At 50.6% G+C, this 18,435-nt stretch overlaps 7 protein-coding genes across 7 annotated transcripts; 5 read left to right on the top strand and 2 right to left on the bottom strand.

Moving 5' to 3' along the window:
- Positions 1 to 4,867: 4,867 nt before the first annotated feature.
- DACRYDRAFT_21366 (cofactor-independent phosphoglycerate mutase) lies at positions 4,868 to 6,989 on the top strand. Its single transcript, XM_040772361.1, has 8 exons — positions 4,868 to 4,953; positions 5,014 to 5,187; positions 5,238 to 5,391; positions 5,443 to 5,833; positions 5,884 to 5,993; positions 6,042 to 6,168; positions 6,221 to 6,732; positions 6,787 to 6,989. Exons 1-8 carry the CDS (start codon positions 4,922 to 4,924, stop codon positions 6,835 to 6,837), a joined length of 1,551 nt encoding a protein of 516 aa, XP_040629895.1. The 5' UTR covers positions 4,868 to 4,921; the 3' UTR covers positions 6,838 to 6,989.
- Positions 6,990 to 7,966: 977 nt separating this feature from the next.
- On the top strand, positions 7,967 to 8,530 carry DACRYDRAFT_21367 (uncharacterized protein). The gene is made up of 2 exons (XM_040772362.1): positions 7,967 to 8,244; positions 8,295 to 8,530. The coding sequence occupies exons 1-2, from the start codon at positions 8,129 to 8,131 to the stop codon at positions 8,350 to 8,352; spliced, it is 174 nt and encodes a 57-aa protein (XP_040629896.1). The 5' UTR covers positions 7,967 to 8,128; the 3' UTR covers positions 8,353 to 8,530.
- A 152-nt stretch (positions 8,531 to 8,682) lies between these two features.
- Positions 8,683 to 9,234, bottom strand: DACRYDRAFT_106181 (uncharacterized protein; the record flags this gene model as incomplete). The annotated part of the gene is made up of 1 exon (XM_040768215.1): positions 8,683 to 9,234. One exon carries the CDS (start codon positions 9,232 to 9,234, stop codon positions 8,683 to 8,685), a length of 552 nt encoding a protein of 183 aa, XP_040629897.1.
- A 3,145-nt stretch (positions 9,235 to 12,379) lies between these two features.
- Positions 12,380 to 12,942, top strand: DACRYDRAFT_115288 (uncharacterized protein; the record flags this gene model as incomplete). The annotated part of the gene is made up of 1 exon (XM_040769971.1): positions 12,380 to 12,942. A coding segment is annotated over one exon (371 nt), but the record flags the coding sequence as incomplete, so codon positions are not given.
- A 578-nt stretch (positions 12,943 to 13,520) lies between these two features.
- Positions 13,521 to 14,421, top strand: DACRYDRAFT_21368 (uncharacterized protein). Its single transcript, XM_040772363.1, has 4 exons — positions 13,521 to 13,540; positions 13,585 to 13,746; positions 13,795 to 14,289; positions 14,353 to 14,421. Exons 2-3 carry the CDS (start codon positions 13,608 to 13,610, stop codon positions 14,268 to 14,270), a joined length of 615 nt encoding a protein of 204 aa, XP_040629899.1. The 5' UTR covers positions 13,521 to 13,540; positions 13,585 to 13,607; the 3' UTR covers positions 14,271 to 14,289; positions 14,353 to 14,421.
- A 1,271-nt stretch (positions 14,422 to 15,692) lies between these two features.
- DACRYDRAFT_21369 (uncharacterized protein) lies at positions 15,693 to 16,615 on the bottom strand (the record flags this gene model as incomplete). Its single annotated transcript, XM_040772364.1, has 3 exons — positions 16,520 to 16,615; positions 15,855 to 16,467; positions 15,693 to 15,791 (listed from the first exon to the last, which is right to left on the bottom strand). Coding segments are annotated over exons 1-2 (442 nt in total), but the record flags the coding sequence as incomplete, so codon positions are not given.
- Positions 16,616 to 17,115: 500 nt separating this feature from the next.
- Positions 17,116 to 18,125, top strand: DACRYDRAFT_115291 (uncharacterized protein; the record flags this gene model as incomplete). Its single annotated transcript, XM_040769972.1, has 2 exons — positions 17,116 to 17,196; positions 17,247 to 18,125. The coding sequence occupies 2 exons, from the start codon at positions 17,116 to 17,118 to the stop codon at positions 18,123 to 18,125; spliced, it is 960 nt and encodes a 319-aa protein (XP_040629901.1).
- Between the last annotated feature and the right edge of the window lie 310 nt (positions 18,126 to 18,435).

Consider the following 18,435-nt stretch of genomic DNA (forward strand, 5'->3'; position numbering starts at 1 on the left):
GGGGGTTGATGATCCCCAAAGACATACTCTGGTCTCATGGCCAAGCAACTCATGCACTTCTCCAGTTGGCCAATTGTCACTTTCAAAGGGATTCAACCTTTGCCTTTGTGTTCAACAGCATACTCCAGAAGCAACAAGCAGTGCATGATGTATAATTCCATCTCCATGATGGCCAACACACAACTATTCTCAAAAATCTGCACCACGTGAACACCAACACTCTTCTAAACCTTGCTCTGCAGTTCAAGCACAGCTCTCATATCTCTCCCTCTGGTCCAAGTGAACAATTAGCTCTGCGCGTCTTGTGAAGAGTACACATGCTCAGAAAAGATGTTCCTGGCAGTGACAGTGTCAGGGCACCAGCTCATTGCTTGGTCAAGAGACATGACTAAGCCTTTATGACATGGAAGTAGCTGGTATACTTTGGCATGTGCTGGAACCTGCTTGAAGGATTGGATGGTCAGGTGACCTGCTGTGCATGGCTGTGCATGACCTCATATGACCTGATCACCTGACTAGGCTGAGTAAGCAAGATGTTCTAGCAGGTTCCACCACAGAGGTATAAATATAAGGCCTACTCTGCCTGGGGACTGTCTCTTCAGACTTGGTCTCTTAGGATCATCCACAGGTACCTATACTGTAGATAGGTCTTAGTCATCAGGTCTACTCCACTTCCTTGTTGCCTGCTTAGACTCTTGGCACTCTTAGGTGAGCAGACTTAGTCAGCCTGTGTTGCCCTAACAGATGGCTACAAACATGCACTGCATGGTGAAATCCAATCTTTGATCTACCACCTGGGCTCCCCAGCTTTCTTCATTACTCTCACTCCCAACAATATCGATGGCTACCTTCCTCATCTCCATATTGGGAACTTTCAAAACACGCCAGATGTACTGAGCAGTACCACTTGTGAAACCCAATTCTCTTGTGTGATAAGCATAGCTGAAAACCCGGCTATTGCTGCCAAGGTGTTTCACAAAACCATGCTCAGGTTTTGTGATCTCATTCTTAGAGTCAACAATGGAATTGGGTTGTTTGGCAAGTGCAACAGCTGGTACAGCATGGTAGAGGCCCAGGGCCAAGGCACTCTTCACTGCCACATGCTGGTGTGGATTGTTGGCAATCCTGGTCCTAACAAGTTGTGTGAATTACTTTCAAAGAACCAAGAAAACTTCAAGGCTCAGATGTTTGATTGGCTTGAACAATTGATCAAGACAGAGCTTCCCAATGATGAAAGCATTGTAGAGGAATCAAATGGTGTGCTGTCCATGCCAAAGCTGGGAAAAGAAGACATTGATCCTCAAACCTCTGCTAGCCCTGATCTTTCAGCATTGGGCACTGAATGGTGGCCAACTTTCAAGGAACAGGTTTCAGCTCTGGTCAAGCAGAACAATTGGCATGAACACCGCGCAATGTGTTGGATACACCTACAATCCGGAGAACCCAAAACTGATGCCAATTGTCAGATGCAAATCAATGGCACTATGTGCTCTGTGACAAGCATTGATCCTGATACTGGTTCAATCCTCCTGTGATGTTTACATCCTCATATTAATGAATACAACAATGTTGTCATGTTTCTGTTGGGCTGCAATATGGACATACAGTTCCTTGGGTCAGGGCAAGCTGCAAAAGCTGTGCTGATTTACATCACTGACTATATCACTAAGCTGACACTTTGAGTTCATGCTGGTATAACTGCCCTTGCATATGCCATTCAAAAGAACAAAGAAAACTTTGCGCACCTTGATGCCCCGTCAGAGCATGTTGAAGACAAGAGCTTGCTGATAAAGACTGTGAATCAATGCTCCACCCAACAAGAAATGTCTCACCAACAAATCATGAGCTTTTTCAGCAGCAGGGGTGACCATTACTGCAACCATGTGTTTGGTCGCCTATATTGGGATATCATACTGCATGGTTTGCTTGACTTGCCTTCTGATCTCCCTCTAAAGGCCCCTATTCCAACCCAAGATCCCATTGCTCATGATATCTACAAAGGAGATAATGAGGAATATGTTGCATGGGTTGTTTGTGAAAACAACTTACCAGATATGGAGAATGCTGAAGGTCAACTTTCTTCTTTGGCTCTGTCCTTTGCCCAAGGCATGCCTTCTGCTGCAAATCAATATCATGATTATGCTTTCCACCCCTCCAATCCTTCATTCAGCACACTTTGTGTATATGACTACATTGCACATGCAGAAAAGGAGGTGATTCCAGGTTGCAAGCAAACCTCTGCTCCTTTGGCTGGCAATCCCTATTCAAATGAGGAGCTCCTCCCTGACTCTGATGACAATTTATCTTCTTGCAAAGGGCACCTTTTGTGTGGATCATTCCTCGACAACCATCCCCAGCAATCATCACACCATGCAAAATTCCAATCTACTTCCTGTGTTCCTGACATCTGTGGCCCAACATTGCCCCAAATGCAAGAGGGTCCAATCCAATTGGATGAATGGTATAGAGCCATGCTTCTACTTTTCAAGCCCTGGCACAAATTGTCTGATCTACTGGGTGCTGGACAAACCTGGGGGCAAGCATTCCAATCCATGCATTTCACCAATTGACACCTTTGCCTCATCCAGAATATTGACATGTTGAACCAAGCACACAAGGCTTGAATCAACAATCTATGCAATAAATCCCACAGCAGACGGCTGGTACAAATTTTGCTATACACTGATGCTGAGGAGGAAATGGATCTTTTGGAAGATGAACATGCACCAGATAAAGATATGCTTGACAATGTGGAGATCCATGACCTTGGTGATCATGGCATGTTATCCACTGTGCACAGTGCACTGTTTTTCATGAGGCAGGGAAAACAGTTAATCCACTCAACTCAATTCACTCCTGTTTTTCAGTGCCGAGTGAAGACTATACAGGCTTGTCCTTCATTGGTGTTCCGTGCAATGTGTGCGAAATGAATTTTGAAGATGAAGCAAATCTTCATTGCTGGGCCCAGGAACTCCGGGAATGGTGTCAACAAGGTGCACTGGATGATGATACTGCACCTTCAGCTATGGGAATCACACATGACCCATCGGCTACTATCAGTCACATGACATCAATTCAGTCACCCACCAACATACCTTTAATTCCAGCACCTCATCCTCACATTGTGCTGGTTGAAACAGCTTTCAAAGAAGTATTGCAAGAGCAACAACTATCATCCAATCCAGAGCAGTGTCTTGCTCTCTGGGTCATTGTGCGCCATTTGGCTTTTGATTATCACAAGCAATTACTTTTCTTTGTGCATGGAGGAGCAGGGACTGGAAAGAGCCATGTCATCCGCTCTCTCCAGCTGCTATTCTCAAAGCTACACATTCAAGATGCACTCTGTCTCAGTGCACCCACCAGCATGGCTGCTACTCTGATTGGTGGCTACACCATACACTCACTCACTGGGATCCCTTGCCAGCCCAACCAGGCACAATATGTTGGCCACCTAGGATGCATCTGGAGAACCAGAACTTGGCTCGTCATAGATGAAATTTCCATGGTTTCTGCAGAATTCTTGGTGGAGATTGCTGAGCAAATTTCTATTGGCAGATCTGTTGAAACATCTGCGCCCTTTGGTGGCATCAACATAATCTTCACAGGCAACTTTTCCCAACTCAGCCCAATGGGTGGCTTGCCATTATATGGGTATGATGTCCTCAACTACATCAATGTGCACACCATGCAAACAGTGAGAGGCCAACTTCAACTTATCAGTGGCCTTCTATGGCAACAGTTGACCGATGCTGTCCTCTTGTCCCAAAATATGTGCCAATTGGATGATCCATGCTGGATGAATCTGTTACACAGAATTTGAAACAGGTGTGCTTGGAATGGAGCTTCTGTGCACACTTCAAAACAACTACACATGGTCAGACCACGATGTTCTCAAGATGTGCATTTTGCACCATTTGCATATTAGTGAGCCGGATGCTATGCTCACTTTCAAAAACATGCCTATTATTGTGGCAACCAAAGAAACTTGGGACACCCTGAACATGTTAGCTGCTCTACAACACGCGTGTGACTTGCAGGAACCCATACACCTCTACTTTGCATGAGACACTTTGAAGAATCTCCCCATTCTTGGCAAGTTACAGCAACACTTGTGGCAACTGCTGACCAGCCAAACACAGGATACACTAGGCTTCCTACCACTCTTTCAAGGCATGTGCGTCATGCTTGCAGAGAACCTGGCCCTCAGAAAGAATCTTGTAAATGGCACAACTGGGGTCATCTTGGGTGTTCAATTCTACAAGGACAGCAATAACTGTCACTATGCCACAGCTGTGTATGTCACCTTTCCCTCCTGCCAAATGGCGCATAGTGGACTTCCTTCTCACACAGTCTCCATCCAACCACAGCAATGATCATTTGTTCTCTACACCCCGTCACTCACAGTAAACCTTGTTCACCTCCATGTCAACACGTGCCTTCGTACTGAATGCAAGAGCCAACTCACATCCACCAAGGAGGATAGAAGGATGTGCTGGTGGCAAGCAACAACTCTTCATGGCCAACAATCTGCAGAATGCTGCTGAAGTGGTCTGGCCATAGCACATGCACCCTTTGTCAGAGGCTTCGTCGGGTCAACAGGAGCACAATTCATTATCAAAGAGCGCGATTGAAGAGAAAGAACAATGACAGCATATACATTGACATCCCCTCACCTCCTCACCAAGCCCTGAGTCACGTGCATTGCCCAGGAGCGCGGAGCGGATAACTATCCTCTTTTCCTCCACGTGCCGCACGTGCGCGGTCGGGAATAACGTCGCGTCATGACAGCGGCTCCGAATCTGTCAACGGTCCAGTCAAGAACGGCGAATAGTCGGTCCCCATCATTTTCCCTTCATCTCTCTGCCGCAACCACCGTGCTACTTCGTTGGCACGTCTGATTAGTACATTTTACCCCCCTAAGATGGTCCAAGTCAAGAACAAAGTCTGTCTTATGTGCGTTCGATGCCCGGTGTCGACCGTAGTGTATTGAAGGCTGAATGTATGCGCTTGCAGCGTTCACGACGGATGGGGCGTCGCTCGGCATCCCGGTCTCAAAGGCAACGCCATCGAGGCAGGAGACTCGACGACAATGGACGAGCTTGCGAAGAAGTATAACTACCGTCTTCTTGAGGCGCATGGTCTCGCTGTCGGGCTTAATGACGGGCTGATGGGCAACTCGGAGGTCGGGTACGTTGCTCCGCCCAGCACGGATGGTCTGATTGCTTACGATCTCTCAGTCATTTGAACATCGGTGCTGGGCGCATCGTCTGGCAAGACATTGTCCGAATCGATCAAGCCATCAGGAAGCACGACTTCCACCGGGATGACAACATCGTGAAGAGCTTCCAGCATGCAAAGAACACGAACGGTCGTCTTCACCTTCTTGGTTTGGTGAGCCAGGGAACCTCGTTCGATGTCAATATAATGCTGATATATGCTCAGGTGTCTGATGGCGGTGTTCACTCCCACATTGAACATCTCTTTGCCCTTCTCGAGACTGCGAAGGAACAACAGGTCCCTGAGGTGTACGTCCACTTCATCGGCGATGGTCGCGACACCGACCCGCATTCCGGCCTTAAACACCTGCAGCATCTTCTTGATTTCACCAAGAAGGAGGGTGTTGGAAAGGTCGTCACTGTTGTTGGTCGTTACTACGCAATGGACCGTGATAAGCGCTGGGAGCGGGTCAAGATCGCCGTTGACGCCCTAGTAAGGGGAGAGGGGGAGAAGACTGACGATCTCCTCAAGACGTACCAGGAGAGATACGATAAGGATGAAACAGACGAGTTCTTGAAACCGATGATCTGTGGTGGGTCGGAGACACGCATCCAAGGCACGTATCGAGTCGTTCCCCACTTCGCAAAGCCTGACCTAGAGTATCAGATAACGACACGCTGTTCTTTTTCAATTACCGCTCCGACCGCATGCGTGAGCTCGTCACTATGTTTGGTCTTCCAGAAAAGCCCATCGAGATCGACATTCCCAAGAATCTGGTGAGCAATCATGTTTCTTATGCTAAGAATCTCTGACAATATGTGTAGAATATCACCACCATGTCGCGCTACAACCCCGAATGGACCTTCCCTGTCGCTTTCCCACCCCAGGGTATGAGCGACGTGCTTGCCGAGTGGCTGTCTAAGAAGGGTGTCAAACAGTGCCATATTGCTGGTAAGTCGCAATATGAGGAGGGGTATAGCGTCGGTACTAAACACTCCGTCAGAAACCGAGAAATACGCCCACGTCACGTTCTTCTTCAACGGTGGTGTCGAGAAACAGTTCCCCGGCGAAGACCGCTTCATGATCCCTTCTCCTAAGGTGCCCACCTACGACCAGCAGCCTGAGATGTCCGTGCAGGAAGTTGCCGACAAGGTTACTGAAGAAGTCAAGTCGAAGAAGTACGAGTTCGTTATGTGCAACTTCGCACCTCCCGACATGGTCGGCCACACAGGGAAGTACGAGGCCGCCGTCAAAGCCATCACCGCGACGGACAAAGCTGTGAAGACGATATACGAGGCGTGCGAAGAAGCCGGCTACATTCTGGTGGTGACGGCCGATCATGGCAATGCGGAGCAGATGATCAACCCGGAGACGGGCGAGCCCCATACCGCACACACGACAAATCCGGTGCCACTTATCATTACTGGATCAACCGGTGCGCTCCGCGTCGAGCAGGAGAAAGCAGGCGAGGAGGGTGCGTTGTGTGATGTCGCACCGACTGTTCTGGATCTTCTGGTACGTGATTTATGTTGTTTAGTCGCTGACTGTCTAATATCGTTGAATGATCAGGGATTGGATATCCCTCCTGAGATGACAGGCCACTCGCTGCTGAAGCACTAGAAGCACCAACACAGTTACAATCACAATCCTTCCGCCGTGTGTTTATAGGGGAGGGTTGAATGGGTATTTGCGTATGAGACGAAACTGTACGAACAAAATTGCAGAAATAGAATGTCAAAATGAAATGTAACAAAGTAGAAAATGGTATTCCGTGATCTCTCTTTCCTGTGCTGATGAGCAGGCATCTAAAATTACGTTGGTCGCACAGGCGTAAGAGGACTCGGTCCGATTCTGCTTAGGTCGACAACTATTTTCAAACTAATGTAAGCGCTTTCTATTCGATCATGACGTCATGTATATGAGAAGAATCATAGGAAGATTGTTCAATTCGCATTTCTAGTTTATGTACAAATTGTGACAAGTGGAAAGATACACTGAGGTCACAGACCGCGCCTCTCCTTCCACTTCCGCTCCTTTGTCTTTCACCGTGACCTCCTGTACAGCGCATCTCATCGCCCTGCTCGCCCTTTTGCAGATGCGTTGCCCTTTAGCTATTACTATCCCGTTTGCGCCGGACAGCTAGTCGGCGAAGCCCGATGAGCGGCGGGGATCTGACGGCCCTCACCGACCGAGAGGCACGCGTCAGCCAGCAAACGTCACCCTCTAGAGCTGCTACATAAGCACCAAAGTCTCGCGTTCGCGTGAGGCTGTAGGACATCAGAGCAGACATGCAGATTACTCCAGAGAGGTTGGATGTCGAGTACTTGAGGAGAAAGGCGGCGGATATGGGTACAGTACAGTGAGTTGGCATGCATGTTTGTCGCGTTGAGGCGCGCTAAGCTACTGCTTTGTGCTCAGGATGCCACAGACAACTTTGCATCTTGTTGTCCGCAGGTCAATGTCGAATTCGTCGACGTCACCCTCTCACTCTGCACGATCATCCTCCGATGAAATCCGTATTCCTCGACTGGATCTTCCTGTCGAAGGGGAGACATACGTGCCGCCTTTGATCGACCTCCAAACCGATTCTGAACCTGGAGATCCTGAACCGGAGCCCGATCCCAAACCACCCAAGAACCGATTTCCGCATCTGGCTGTCCTCTCCCAATTCCGCATAAGCTCCGGCAACCCTGGTCAGCTATTCATTTCCCTCGTTGCACCATCTTCTTCCTCCCATCGCCATACGAACTCTAGCCAACGTTCTCTTGATGTGCCAGCACGAGCGCATATATGCGCCGGAGCCGGACACGGATTGTCGATCGGGGTGTCCCTTGACAAGGGACTATTGTCATACCGCGACTGGTCTGACCTCGTCGATGGTGGACCGAAGCAGAGGGCCTGTCGATGGCTCATGGCAACCAGGGAAGGGAACCTTGTGCTGAGCTTCTTTATGGGACCGGTGTTGACTGCCCTCGCTTGGGCGCCGTTTGTGGGTAATGCGGGCGGCGAAGGCGTTTGTGTATGGGGGTACGTGAGTTTCATCCGGGAAAGTCCGTTTGCTGATTTGTGGGATGCAGCGAGGAAGAACCTCCCAAAGATCCAGACCCAGATCCGAAGAAGCCGTTGATGTACTAGACGCATCTACTCATGGATGTATGCGATACAGAAAACGCCATGCGACTAACGAGCCTGCAAGAGATCTTGCTATGCCTGTGGGTGTCGACCTGTTATCCTCTGATCCTGTCAACCTCGATCCTCCAGTTAGACCAGTCTGTGATTCCTGCCGTACCATGTGTATGATAGATGCAATTTCATGCCGTTATCTACTACTGGCAGCTCCTTGAATTCGCCCTCGCGTTTCGTCAAACCTGCTCTACGGCTTCATGCGAGCGCGTTCAGCTCTTAAACGCGTCCAATCACGCGGGACGAGGCCTGTTACAGTATCTTCCACATTCCAACTCACGGCTATTCAATTAGAAAATAAGGATTTTTTAGACCAATCCGAATCGATTTGAGATGCTTCTTAGCCGCTGGATACCATCCAGCCATGAAAGGGATCCCTCTGGCCCACAACCAAGGCACAGGGGGAGTAGTCCTTCCGGACTCCTTGTACTTCAACATCCCTATGTACTCCCACCACGGCGGGTACATTCCAGACATTCCCCAATCAATCAGCCACACCTTCCCATCCTTGCCGATCCTCACGTTTTTTGTCCCAATATCACCGTGAGTGAAGACAAGCGGTCCTGAGCGGTCGAAGTGCGGCAGAAGACGATCGTCCCTCGGCGGACCATAAATCTTTGGCAACCCGGTACTCAGATCGATGGTGATCGCTCGGAGGTGTTCAAACCACGCTTCGAGTGCGCCGTAGGACGCGAAGGAACCAGGACGACTGCACCAACCGAACTGCATCCCAGCGCAAGGACCAGGCTTGCCAGTGCCATCGATGGTTCCGACGTTCGACGTCGGACGTCGGAGGGCTCGTAATTGCTTGACATAACCACGGATAGTCCACATGATGTATATCTTGCGCCAGAGACTGAGCCTCGGCCACAATGTATACAAGTCCTCGCCATCGATGTACTCCACCGCCCGTTCGGTGAGAGAAACCAATCGTATACACGGGGCGTCGGGATGCTTGTATTCAAAGAGATCAGTTGCATCGTCCACAATTCGTAGGAGGCTTGGTCAAACAAAGCGCGCTTCAGAGCAACTCGTTCCGACAAGCGATAAACGGAATGCGCAATGACTATCCCCGGTTCGCTAACCGATACGCCATTCTCTTCGAACAGTCTCTTAATGTCCTCCTCGGAAGCTTCCTTTGTTTGGACATCGCTCTGCTGTTCAAGTTTTGTAAGAACAAGTTTCGGGAACAAGGAATCTGGCGAACTTTCGAGTCGGGTTCCAAAAGCAATCTGGTGTTGCTAGTCCAGAGCGACAGCAGCCAATTTGAAAGGTAATATGGGATGTATGGGACAAATCGGAACATGTTAAAGGGTGAAGCAAAGGTCAGAGATGCGGAGTCTGGGTGTTTCTGGTTTCGTGGGCGTCGGGGACAAATAGGCTCTCCACAAGTGGTGGGTTGTCTGGGATGCAACGTCCAAGGTTCGCAGGAGTACCTAGGGAGGACCTTGGGTCATCGCGATTCCCTTGATGATGACGTATCCTGAAAGTGATAAAACGTTTTTAAAGAGTCATTCGCTCGATGTCCTCCGCAGCATTTCTTGGCGGTCTGGATCGAGTCTGACTATCCGAGTCTGTCAAGACAAGATACTTCGTACACAATATGCGAAACGGGGTTGACGCCCTCCCATCTTTTGGACGTAACTGTACAGAGTCGTGGCCAAGTTGACGGAATTACACTTGCACCATATAGAGCGAGGGGCCATCCTGTGCATCCTATCCGAGGTTCAACAGTCCGAGAATGTGGGCGAGCAGAATTATCCTGGTGGATAGGCAGACAGACAGTACTGTAACCATGAGAGCGTTGGTGGGCTCCGTTCCTCCGTCACTGTGCGAGGTGCGATGGAGAAGTGCCAAAGCACAAGTATGTGTTGTTTGAAGGATCTGTTGGATAGAGCAGTGCCCAAACTCAAGAAGTCCACTAAGCGGCCATGGGCTGTCAGCATCAAGTCGCGAAGCAGATAGTGTTCTAGCGCCACATAGCAAGAGAGAGCAGTACACCTGATCCAGACCAGAGAGAACCTCACAGCTTCAAGACAGTCGTGACATGATATGCCTCATGAATCCTGGGGGGGTCGTGTGACAGATTATTCATCGGGACGGGCAGGGTTGTCTCAGGGCTTTGTATGTCCCGTCGTGGGATTATGTTCTGTGGTTATGCGAAGGCAGTTATGGGTTGAGTTGTGGCCGGGGCTGATGACGAGCTGATTATTATCTGGGGTACGGCGAGGCGATGGCACCAAGTAATATTAATGAGCTGACAAAGAGGTGTTGGGAAGCAACGACCGGAGAGCCAATACATTCCCCCGCTGGCACACGTGACGAGTGTAAGGGAAAAGAAGCGCTCATTTGCTTCCATGGCGCGTGAAGTCGAGGATGCCCGATTTAGGGAGATACACGTTTTCCGCGGAGGAGCTTCCGGAGATGGGGGAAGATGGATAAATGGAAGGCTGGACTGCGGAGACTGCGATTAATGTTGGCGCCGTACGTTTGTATTTCTTCTTTTGTATGGTGTGCTTGGCAGCTGCGGAGTTATTGTATACAACCCATTTATGTCGTGTTTGAATATTAATCTAACAATAACGCAGTTACGACCGATCACTTGAAGGTAAGTCATGTGTCACGCATCACGGCTGACTCACGCTCTCCTATTATCTTCCCATCCGAGGGAATCGGACGTGCTCATTTGTGCGCTTCGTTCAGTAGTCCGAGAGTGCTGACTCGGGAAGACAGACGGGAAGGATATTCGGATGGATCAGATCCCTGAGAGAGGGGATTGTTGCACGTTTCCTCCCTCTGCTTTGTAGAAAGAGCGGACTTGTTCACTCCGCATTCGTACACCAGTCGGGTCATCAGAGCACAGTGAATTTTGTAAGAGCGGCATCAGGAATGAATGTATTTCGAATTTGTATGGATGGACAGCACTGAGGCCACCTGCGACTATTATGTCGGCGTTGAAAGATGTGATCGGGCTGACCACGCCGCCTCCCGGCTGGGCCCTGAACTTCCTTTTCACCCTTGGGAGAAACAACGGCGTACAGTTCTGACCTTCCGACACTTCGCTTCTCGAGCGCGGTGCGTTGCCATCCCGCCCCTGTGCTTATTGTCGAACAGCCTCGCAACTCATGATCAACCCCAGTTACTGTACGATGAATCGGGAGAGGGATAATACGTCCGATTTGGCCGATGTCTCGCCGTGTGTACTATTATACACTCGAAAAAGGCGGGGCGAAATGGACGAAATGAACTGTGCTGTGTCTGTGTGAACTTGAGTTTATTTGGCTCCTGTCTCTGTTCTGGTGGTCGACATTCGCCGTGATTAGCTTTAGCGCTGGCACCTTCCTTCCCCTGGCCTCTGCCCGGCGGAATCCACGAGTACTGGCCCATGCTCAGCTCATCAAGTTCACCTCATCTTCCTGCTCGCTATCAATATTAACCCCCTTCACCCACCAATACTGTTCTCTTTCCCCCTTCTCTTTTTCTACCCTTTGCTTCTCACTGGGCAATATCAGCCTGCGCACTGCGCACCCCTGCGGATACGCCACAACCTCTCGACATCCCATTGAAAGCGACATACCGCCGAGCTTTTCCTGCCCTTGTATTCAGTCTTCTCCAACTCTCCAACAACCTGTCAAACAATACCGATGTTCTCTCACCCTTAGCCGCCATACTTTACCCCGCCTCTTCCTCACTCCTGTCTCCTTGTCTGCCCCAGCCCCCGCCAGCAGCCTCTCCCTCCCGCCGAACCTCAGAATCAGCGTATCAGATCTGCCATTACCCTCGCGTGGCAACCAGCACAGCCAATCTTCATACGCCAGCCCGATTATTATCAATCTCACATTCCCCATTCTCCGCCAGCGATCAGACCATCTCGGCCGCGGCTTTTGTTCTGCCCTTGGGTACTTGAACGAACGCGCGCAAATTAATTGTCTTTTCCCCCCTGCGCCGACTCGTCCTCGAATCCTCGAACCAAGTACCGATGCCTTCCCCAAAGTCGTCCAAACGGGCTCCGACCCCGCCCCTCCTACCGCAACACACGCCCCCCTCCTCCCCGCTCTCCTACTTCCGCCGCCCGGGCCGCATCCTCCGCCTCCCACGTACGAACCTACATCTTTCCCCCCTCGCACGCATCGTCGGTTCCCTCCGGCGAATAAGGGACTACCTGAACCCGGGGGATGCGACGCCCCTGCTGGTGCTGATGCTTTTCTTCCTTTGGGCTTGTGTGCTCGTTGTGAGCACGGGGCTGGATATTGGCAAGACTGCTGTGGTGGGGTGGGTGTGGAGGGCTGTGTTTGGGGAGAGGTCATAGACACTCGGAAGGAGGGAGCAGGGCTCTCTCCCTTCCTGTGAGAGAGGGATGAGAGAAGGAGAGGCTATATACCGATCACCTGCGGAAGATGCGGACGGACGACGGAGGAAAGGACGGAGGAAGGTCTCCATGGACGAGAGAGGAGGAAAGGCGGTCCCATGTGTATTTCACTGTTGTACATCCTCATCCTGAGCACTGTTGTTCATGACCCTAGTTCTACATCCTTACGATTCACGCAACGGTTTACCTACATCACGCTTTTATGGTTTATTCAAGGTTTATGGATTGGGTTCGGTGACTGGGCACGAGCACGACGGTCTTGTTGTACTAGGCACGGATTGGAAGTGATCACAACACAACTATGGTTAGAAGGACGAACTCTAAAGACGTCAGAATAGCTTCATTTGACGAGTTGATCGTTGAGTAGAAAGGGAACCTCCACCATGAACGTGGTCAACCGCGTCTTGAAAGCGTTAGCCTCTGATAGGCTATTTTGGCAACTCCAGGGATTACAAAGTCGTCATTGGGCGTGATGACCGCGGCGAGTTCGGAGGCGAGCTCAACAACTCTGGCAACATCACCTTATATCGGGTCAGCGAGTAGGTTCCCAGCTCTAGATCTGATACCATCGATCTTATTGAATCGCTCAGCAGGGACTTCATTAGATGGCAAGGATGGCAAGCGTTCAGCTACGCCCAACCTACCCGGCGCCAGAGTCGCCCACGGTCATGACCCAACCAGAGGTGGAACCGTTGCTCGACGAGAACGCTGACGAACTCGCGCTACCAGCAGCGGGCGATGAGCTCCCGAGGCGCATTAGGGAGGAACGCAGTGCGTGCACCATTCTTGCTTGGCTCGTACCTGACGAGACTCAGATGGTGACGACGTATTCTCAATCATGATATATGCGGGGCTCTTCATCTTTATTCTCTCTGCATGGTATCTTACGTTCCTCTCCCATGGAGGGAATACGGAGCGCGAATGGTTTATCTATCATCCAACCCTGCAGAGTATAGGGATTGCCCTCCTCGCTATCGGTGCGTTTTCCATCATCTCCATCCGACTCCCGCTGACTCCCTTTCCAGGCATCCAGACTCTCCAGCCAACCGCGACTCCTTCCTCCAAAGCCTCAGGTCTCATGCGTCACCAATATTTCCAGCTCACCTGCCTCTCCCTGCTGACTCTCGGAACCGCCTCGATAGTGCTGAACAAGTTCGCACACAGCGCTCCACACCTCATCTCCTGGCACGCCGTCTTCGGGCTCATCGCCTACCTCTGGCTGATCGTCCAGAGCAGCATAGGAGCCGCAACAGTGTGGTTCAACGGGCGCGCATTCGGAGGTGAGACAAAGGCGAAGCGCGTGTGGAAGTATCATCGTCTGAGCGGGTATATGCTCACGTTATGGATGCTGACGACCGCGTGGTTGGCGGGAGAGTGGAGTGGGTGGGCGAGGATGTATGCAGGGGTCGGAGTGAGGGCTGTTGGGTTTGGGATGAGCTTGGCACTGGTCGTGGTTGGGCTTGGGGGGAGGGTACGGACGGGGAAGATGAAGGTTTGGTAGGAATCATTGTTGTTACTTTGTGAGTCTCGGTTTGACTATGCAAATGACTACGTCTGACGTTCTATTCTTCGGTGGGTGATAGCGCTTCTGGCATGAGCTACACAGATCGTTCCTCGCTCGCTAGCTATTCTCTTGGACAATTGATGGCGATAAAGATGCCACGTAACAATGAGTGCCGTTCATCCTGGCCCTTCTCGACCTTTCCAGTACTAGTTGATCTCGAAGGAGGGATCCGAAACTCAATTCCTTTGACTGGGTTCAACTTTTCCTGCTTAAGACTGGATGGCTCATGTGTCTAGTTCGGTTCAGCGGAAGAGCTGCGCGCCTGAGACTGTTCAACCGTCCATCATGTTCACCTGATTTGCAAAACTGCGTGGCTTCCCCTTTGGCCGGGGTGATTCTTGAATACAAGCCTGAAAACTACAGATCGAGCAAGAGGAGAGGTACGCATGTATTGCCTGGTGGAAGTACGTGATGTCATTCAATCCACAGAATTCCTCTCACCTCCTCGACGCGTCATGCCAAGCGGTGGCATGTACTAATAATACTGCTCATTCTTGACGACGACAGCGACTTCCACGCCCCTGCTCCTGGATCACCAAAGTAGACTCGGCAACTGAGGATGGTCAGCTTTCAGCTCCGCCCAACCTGAATTACCAGCAACGAGGAATGAACTTTCGAAGCGAATTTGCTATGAGCAAAGAACTGGTATGTGCCTGCGCTCTTCTGGTGGTCATAGCTGACATGAACAACGTATTGTCAGTTATTATATACGCGGGGCTCTTGATCTTCATCGTTTTCGGGTGATACCTTGACGTTACTCTTCCATGGAGGGAAGGCATATGGCGCACAATGGTTCATCTAACAGCCAACACTGGAGGGCGCAGGGATCGCCCTTCACACTATCAGTGCGCTTTCCGCCTTGTCACATCTCTGACATATCGCTGATTCTAGTTGCAGGTTTCTAATATACCTCGACCGATAACGATGGCTTCCTCCAGGTTTCACACATCCAAATTTTCAGTCCACAGGTCCTCTCTTCTGCTCATCAGCACCTGATCCATAGTGCTCATCGAATTTACCTACGACCCGCACACTCCATCTTCACGCAGTCATTCAACTCATCGCCGACCTCTGGTTGATCGTCCAGAGCAGCATAGGAACCGCAACAGTGTGGTTCAACGGGCGCGCATTCGGAGGTGAGACAAATGCGAAGCGCATGTGGAAGTATCATCGTCTGAGCGGGTATATGCTCACGTTATGGATGCTCACGACCGCATGGTTGGCGGGGGAATGGAGTGGGTGGGCGAGAACGTATGCAGGGGTCGGAGTGAGAGCAGTTGGGTTTGGGATGAGTTTGGCACTGGTTGTGGTTCGGCGTGTTGGGAGGGTACGGACGGGGGAGATGAAAGTTTGGTGGGGATTCATTGTAAGTCTTCATTTGACTTCGATCAAGCTACTATGTCTGAGGATCTATTATTTGGTAGCGATAGTTATCCTCGAGCAGGGTCAGCCTCAGGGCTAGAAAAACGATATCTCACTCGTCAGCCAGTCTCTTGAATAATTGGATGAATGGTTGCGCACAGAAAGGATTGACCCTCGACAGGGTAGAACTCGCCTTCTGGCGTCTCTTCCTTGATACAATCTGGATATTTCTTTGCCATCAACAGCTTGTACCGCTCAGCAAGCTGTCTGGCATCGTTTTTTTCAAGCCATTGCTGCTTCGCGAAGAAGTCGAGGACCTCGCAGCACCAAAAGAAGCATCCACTTCCAGAAACTACATCGAGCTTGTACAAGTCGAATTTGGCCTCCACCAGCGCATCAACAACGTCCTTTGCCGTGATATCTATTGGCTTGAACGGGAAGTACATCGAACCGATCCTGGCGTCCGTGGAGGATTGTGGATAAGGACGAGAGGTGATGACAAAAAGTGTGCGTCCATTCACTTTTCGTCCAATCGAATTGAGCTCGACAGATTTGTCAGTTGAATGTTGTAACCATTCTGAAAAAGCAGCCATCACGTTGTCGTCTACTGCTTGGTCTGGGTCGGTTGGCTCCTTGTATGCCTCCTCTTTGGGTCTTTCAAGACGCAGGAAAAGGCGCCAGTGGCTTGTCCTGCCACTTCGAGAAACATGAAGCGACACTCCATACACCAGGCGTTCGGCTTTCTTGAAATCACTTGCATCTATGGTCCCCCCTTCAGACAAGGTTTCAGTTGCGCCCTTTCAGGCATATCAGACACTGCTCACGTGAATATGGGTTTGCCTGGGAATTAGCGTCAATCACTCCTGCCAGTCTGCGAATCGCCTGTTGGAAGGTTTCTTGCTTCTCTTGCTGCATATTCGAACAGTGGGAGCTTCAAAATGCAAACGAGGGTGAGTGAGGACTTTTTTTCCCGAATGATTATTCTTATGCTAAGACAACAGAGGGATACTGGCTGCACGCTGGCCATTGGGATGCCGAAAGAAACACGTGTGGATGCTGCAGCAGTAGTCTGGCACCAGCATGTACCCTCCTCTGCGATACGGGCCGAGAGATTGGATTGCAGGCTGTCGGAAGCCTGGCACTGTTATGGAAATGCGAACAATGGCAGTATGGTATTTGCACCGAAAACGGGGACTGTCCTTTCCCGGCTCTCTGCCAGAGGATAACATCATCATGCCGTGAGTGAGGCATCTCTTGCCCAGAGTCGTGTCTTCAGACCACGCGCACTTCTTTTAAATACTGGCGTTGGACGGCCACATTTTGTCCTCGTGGGCCGCAAGATTTTGCGCCGTTGCATAGCGGAGGCATTTTTCTGGACCCGTGTTCGGCTTGCAGTCGTGGGTGTTTCACCTGGTCCGTCATGTTCGACCTGCTAGGCTTTGGTTTTCCACGATGGCTCTGGATTGGACGCGTCAATTCAACAATCGAGCCACATGAACATGTATGCCGAATTTGGCTCCTTTCCGACGTGTGATCTCACTCGCTGTTCAGAATGATGACCACCATAATGCGGTGAACGCTGAGGAAGTGGAGCGGCTGGTCAAGGAGCGTTTTTTTCACGGCCGTATCGGCCCAGTGAGAATCCACCCCACCGTTTTTCGAGTGTCGGAAAACATTGTCATCAAGCGTGTCCAGCGCACCTTGGAGTCGTCCTACGAGGTCTGGACGATGCAGTATGTTTCGTCACACACCACAATCCTGATACCGCGCGTGCACAATTGGTCGTATTCAAGCGATGAGTGCCTCAACATCGTGATGGACTACATCGATGGTGAAGACCTGCGCACTCTGTGGCCCAAACTCAGTCTGTGGCGGAAGATCTGGATCATATGGACAATTCGTGACTATATCAAGCAGTTACGAGCGCTCCGTCTGCCTGGCGCGGATGTTGTTGGGCCCGTCGACGGAACCGGTAAACCGATTCGTTGCTATGGAGAACAATTCGCGTATTCCAACCCCCCTGGTCCGTTTGACTCTTACGACAAATTCGTGGAATTCTTCGATCATGCCCGTGCCGTCACCATTCATCGAAACCAGAACTGGAAGCCATGTGGTCCACCCAAGGACGAACGTCTTTTCCCTCATTTCGACCGATCCGGATCACTCGTCTTCACTCACGGCGATGTCGGTATGCAAAATATAAGGATAGATAAGGAGGGGAAAGTATGGCTACTCGACTGGGGAATGTCGGGTATGTATCCCCCGTGGTGGGAATACACATCGTTCAGGAAGTACGATAATCGAGCACAATTCTTTCCGTGGCTGTGGGCGAGAGGTGTACCATTCATGGCTGGATGGTATCCTGCAGCGGAGAGATATATCAACTCAATCAGGGATGGGATGGACAATCCTTACTGGATAATAGAATAGCATTTTGTCCCTTTGTGATTCGTGTAGTACGAAGATTATATGTGTTGCCCACTACCCCTCAATACGGTGGATCGGAGCTTGCGTGAAGGGTGAAGAAGAAACTTCAAGATAGGATATGGCGGTTTGGTGTCGAGATCTGGTTGAGCATGTTTAGAGCCCGACGAGAGTGACACAACTGGGGTGTAGCCTGCTGATGATGGAGGGGCGACAGGACAGGGAATCTATCACGAGGCCAATGCGTGTGGAAAGGCGCGGTACTCATCAGGCACAGATATGCGCAAGGATTTCTGTAAATGACATGAATAGCAGA

The sequence above is a fragment of the Dacryopinax primogenitus genome (genome assembly GCF_000292625.1).
Source record: "Dacryopinax primogenitus strain DJM-731 SS1 chromosome Unknown DACRYscaffold_6, whole genome shotgun sequence".
Taxonomy (NCBI): Eukaryota; Fungi; Basidiomycota; class Dacrymycetes; order Dacrymycetales; family Dacrymycetaceae; genus Dacryopinax; species Dacryopinax primogenitus.

What these genes read in the sequence shown, in the direction of transcription:
- DACRYDRAFT_21368 (XM_040772363.1), top strand. Translation starts at nt 13,608, where the DNA reads ATGATATATGCGGGGCTCTTCATCTTTATTCTCTCTGCATGGTATCTT. An exon ending in GATTGCCCTCCTCGCTATCG is followed by an intron (nt 13,747 to 13,794) that starts GTGCGTTTTCCA and finishes CTCCCTTTCCAG; the next exon opens with GCATCCAGACTCTCCAGCCA.
- DACRYDRAFT_21366 (XM_040772361.1), top strand. Translation starts at nt 4,922, where the DNA reads ATGGTCCAAGTCAAGAACAAAGTCTGTCTTAT. An exon ending in GTCTTCACCTTCTTGGTTTG is followed by an intron (nt 5,392 to 5,442) that starts GTGAGCCAGGGA and finishes ATATATGCTCAG; the next exon opens with GTGTCTGATGGCGGTGTTCA. An exon ending in TCGACATTCCCAAGAATCTG is followed by an intron (nt 5,994 to 6,041) that starts GTGAGCAATCAT and finishes CAATATGTGTAG; the next exon opens with AATATCACCACCATGTCGCG.
- DACRYDRAFT_21367 (XM_040772362.1), top strand. Translation starts at nt 8,129, where the DNA reads ATGGCAACCAGGGAAGGGAACCTTGTGCTGAGCTTCTTTATGGGACCG. An exon ending in GAAGGCGTTTGTGTATGGGG is followed by an intron (nt 8,245 to 8,294) that starts GTACGTGAGTTT and finishes TGTGGGATGCAG; the next exon opens with CGAGGAAGAACCTCCCAAAG.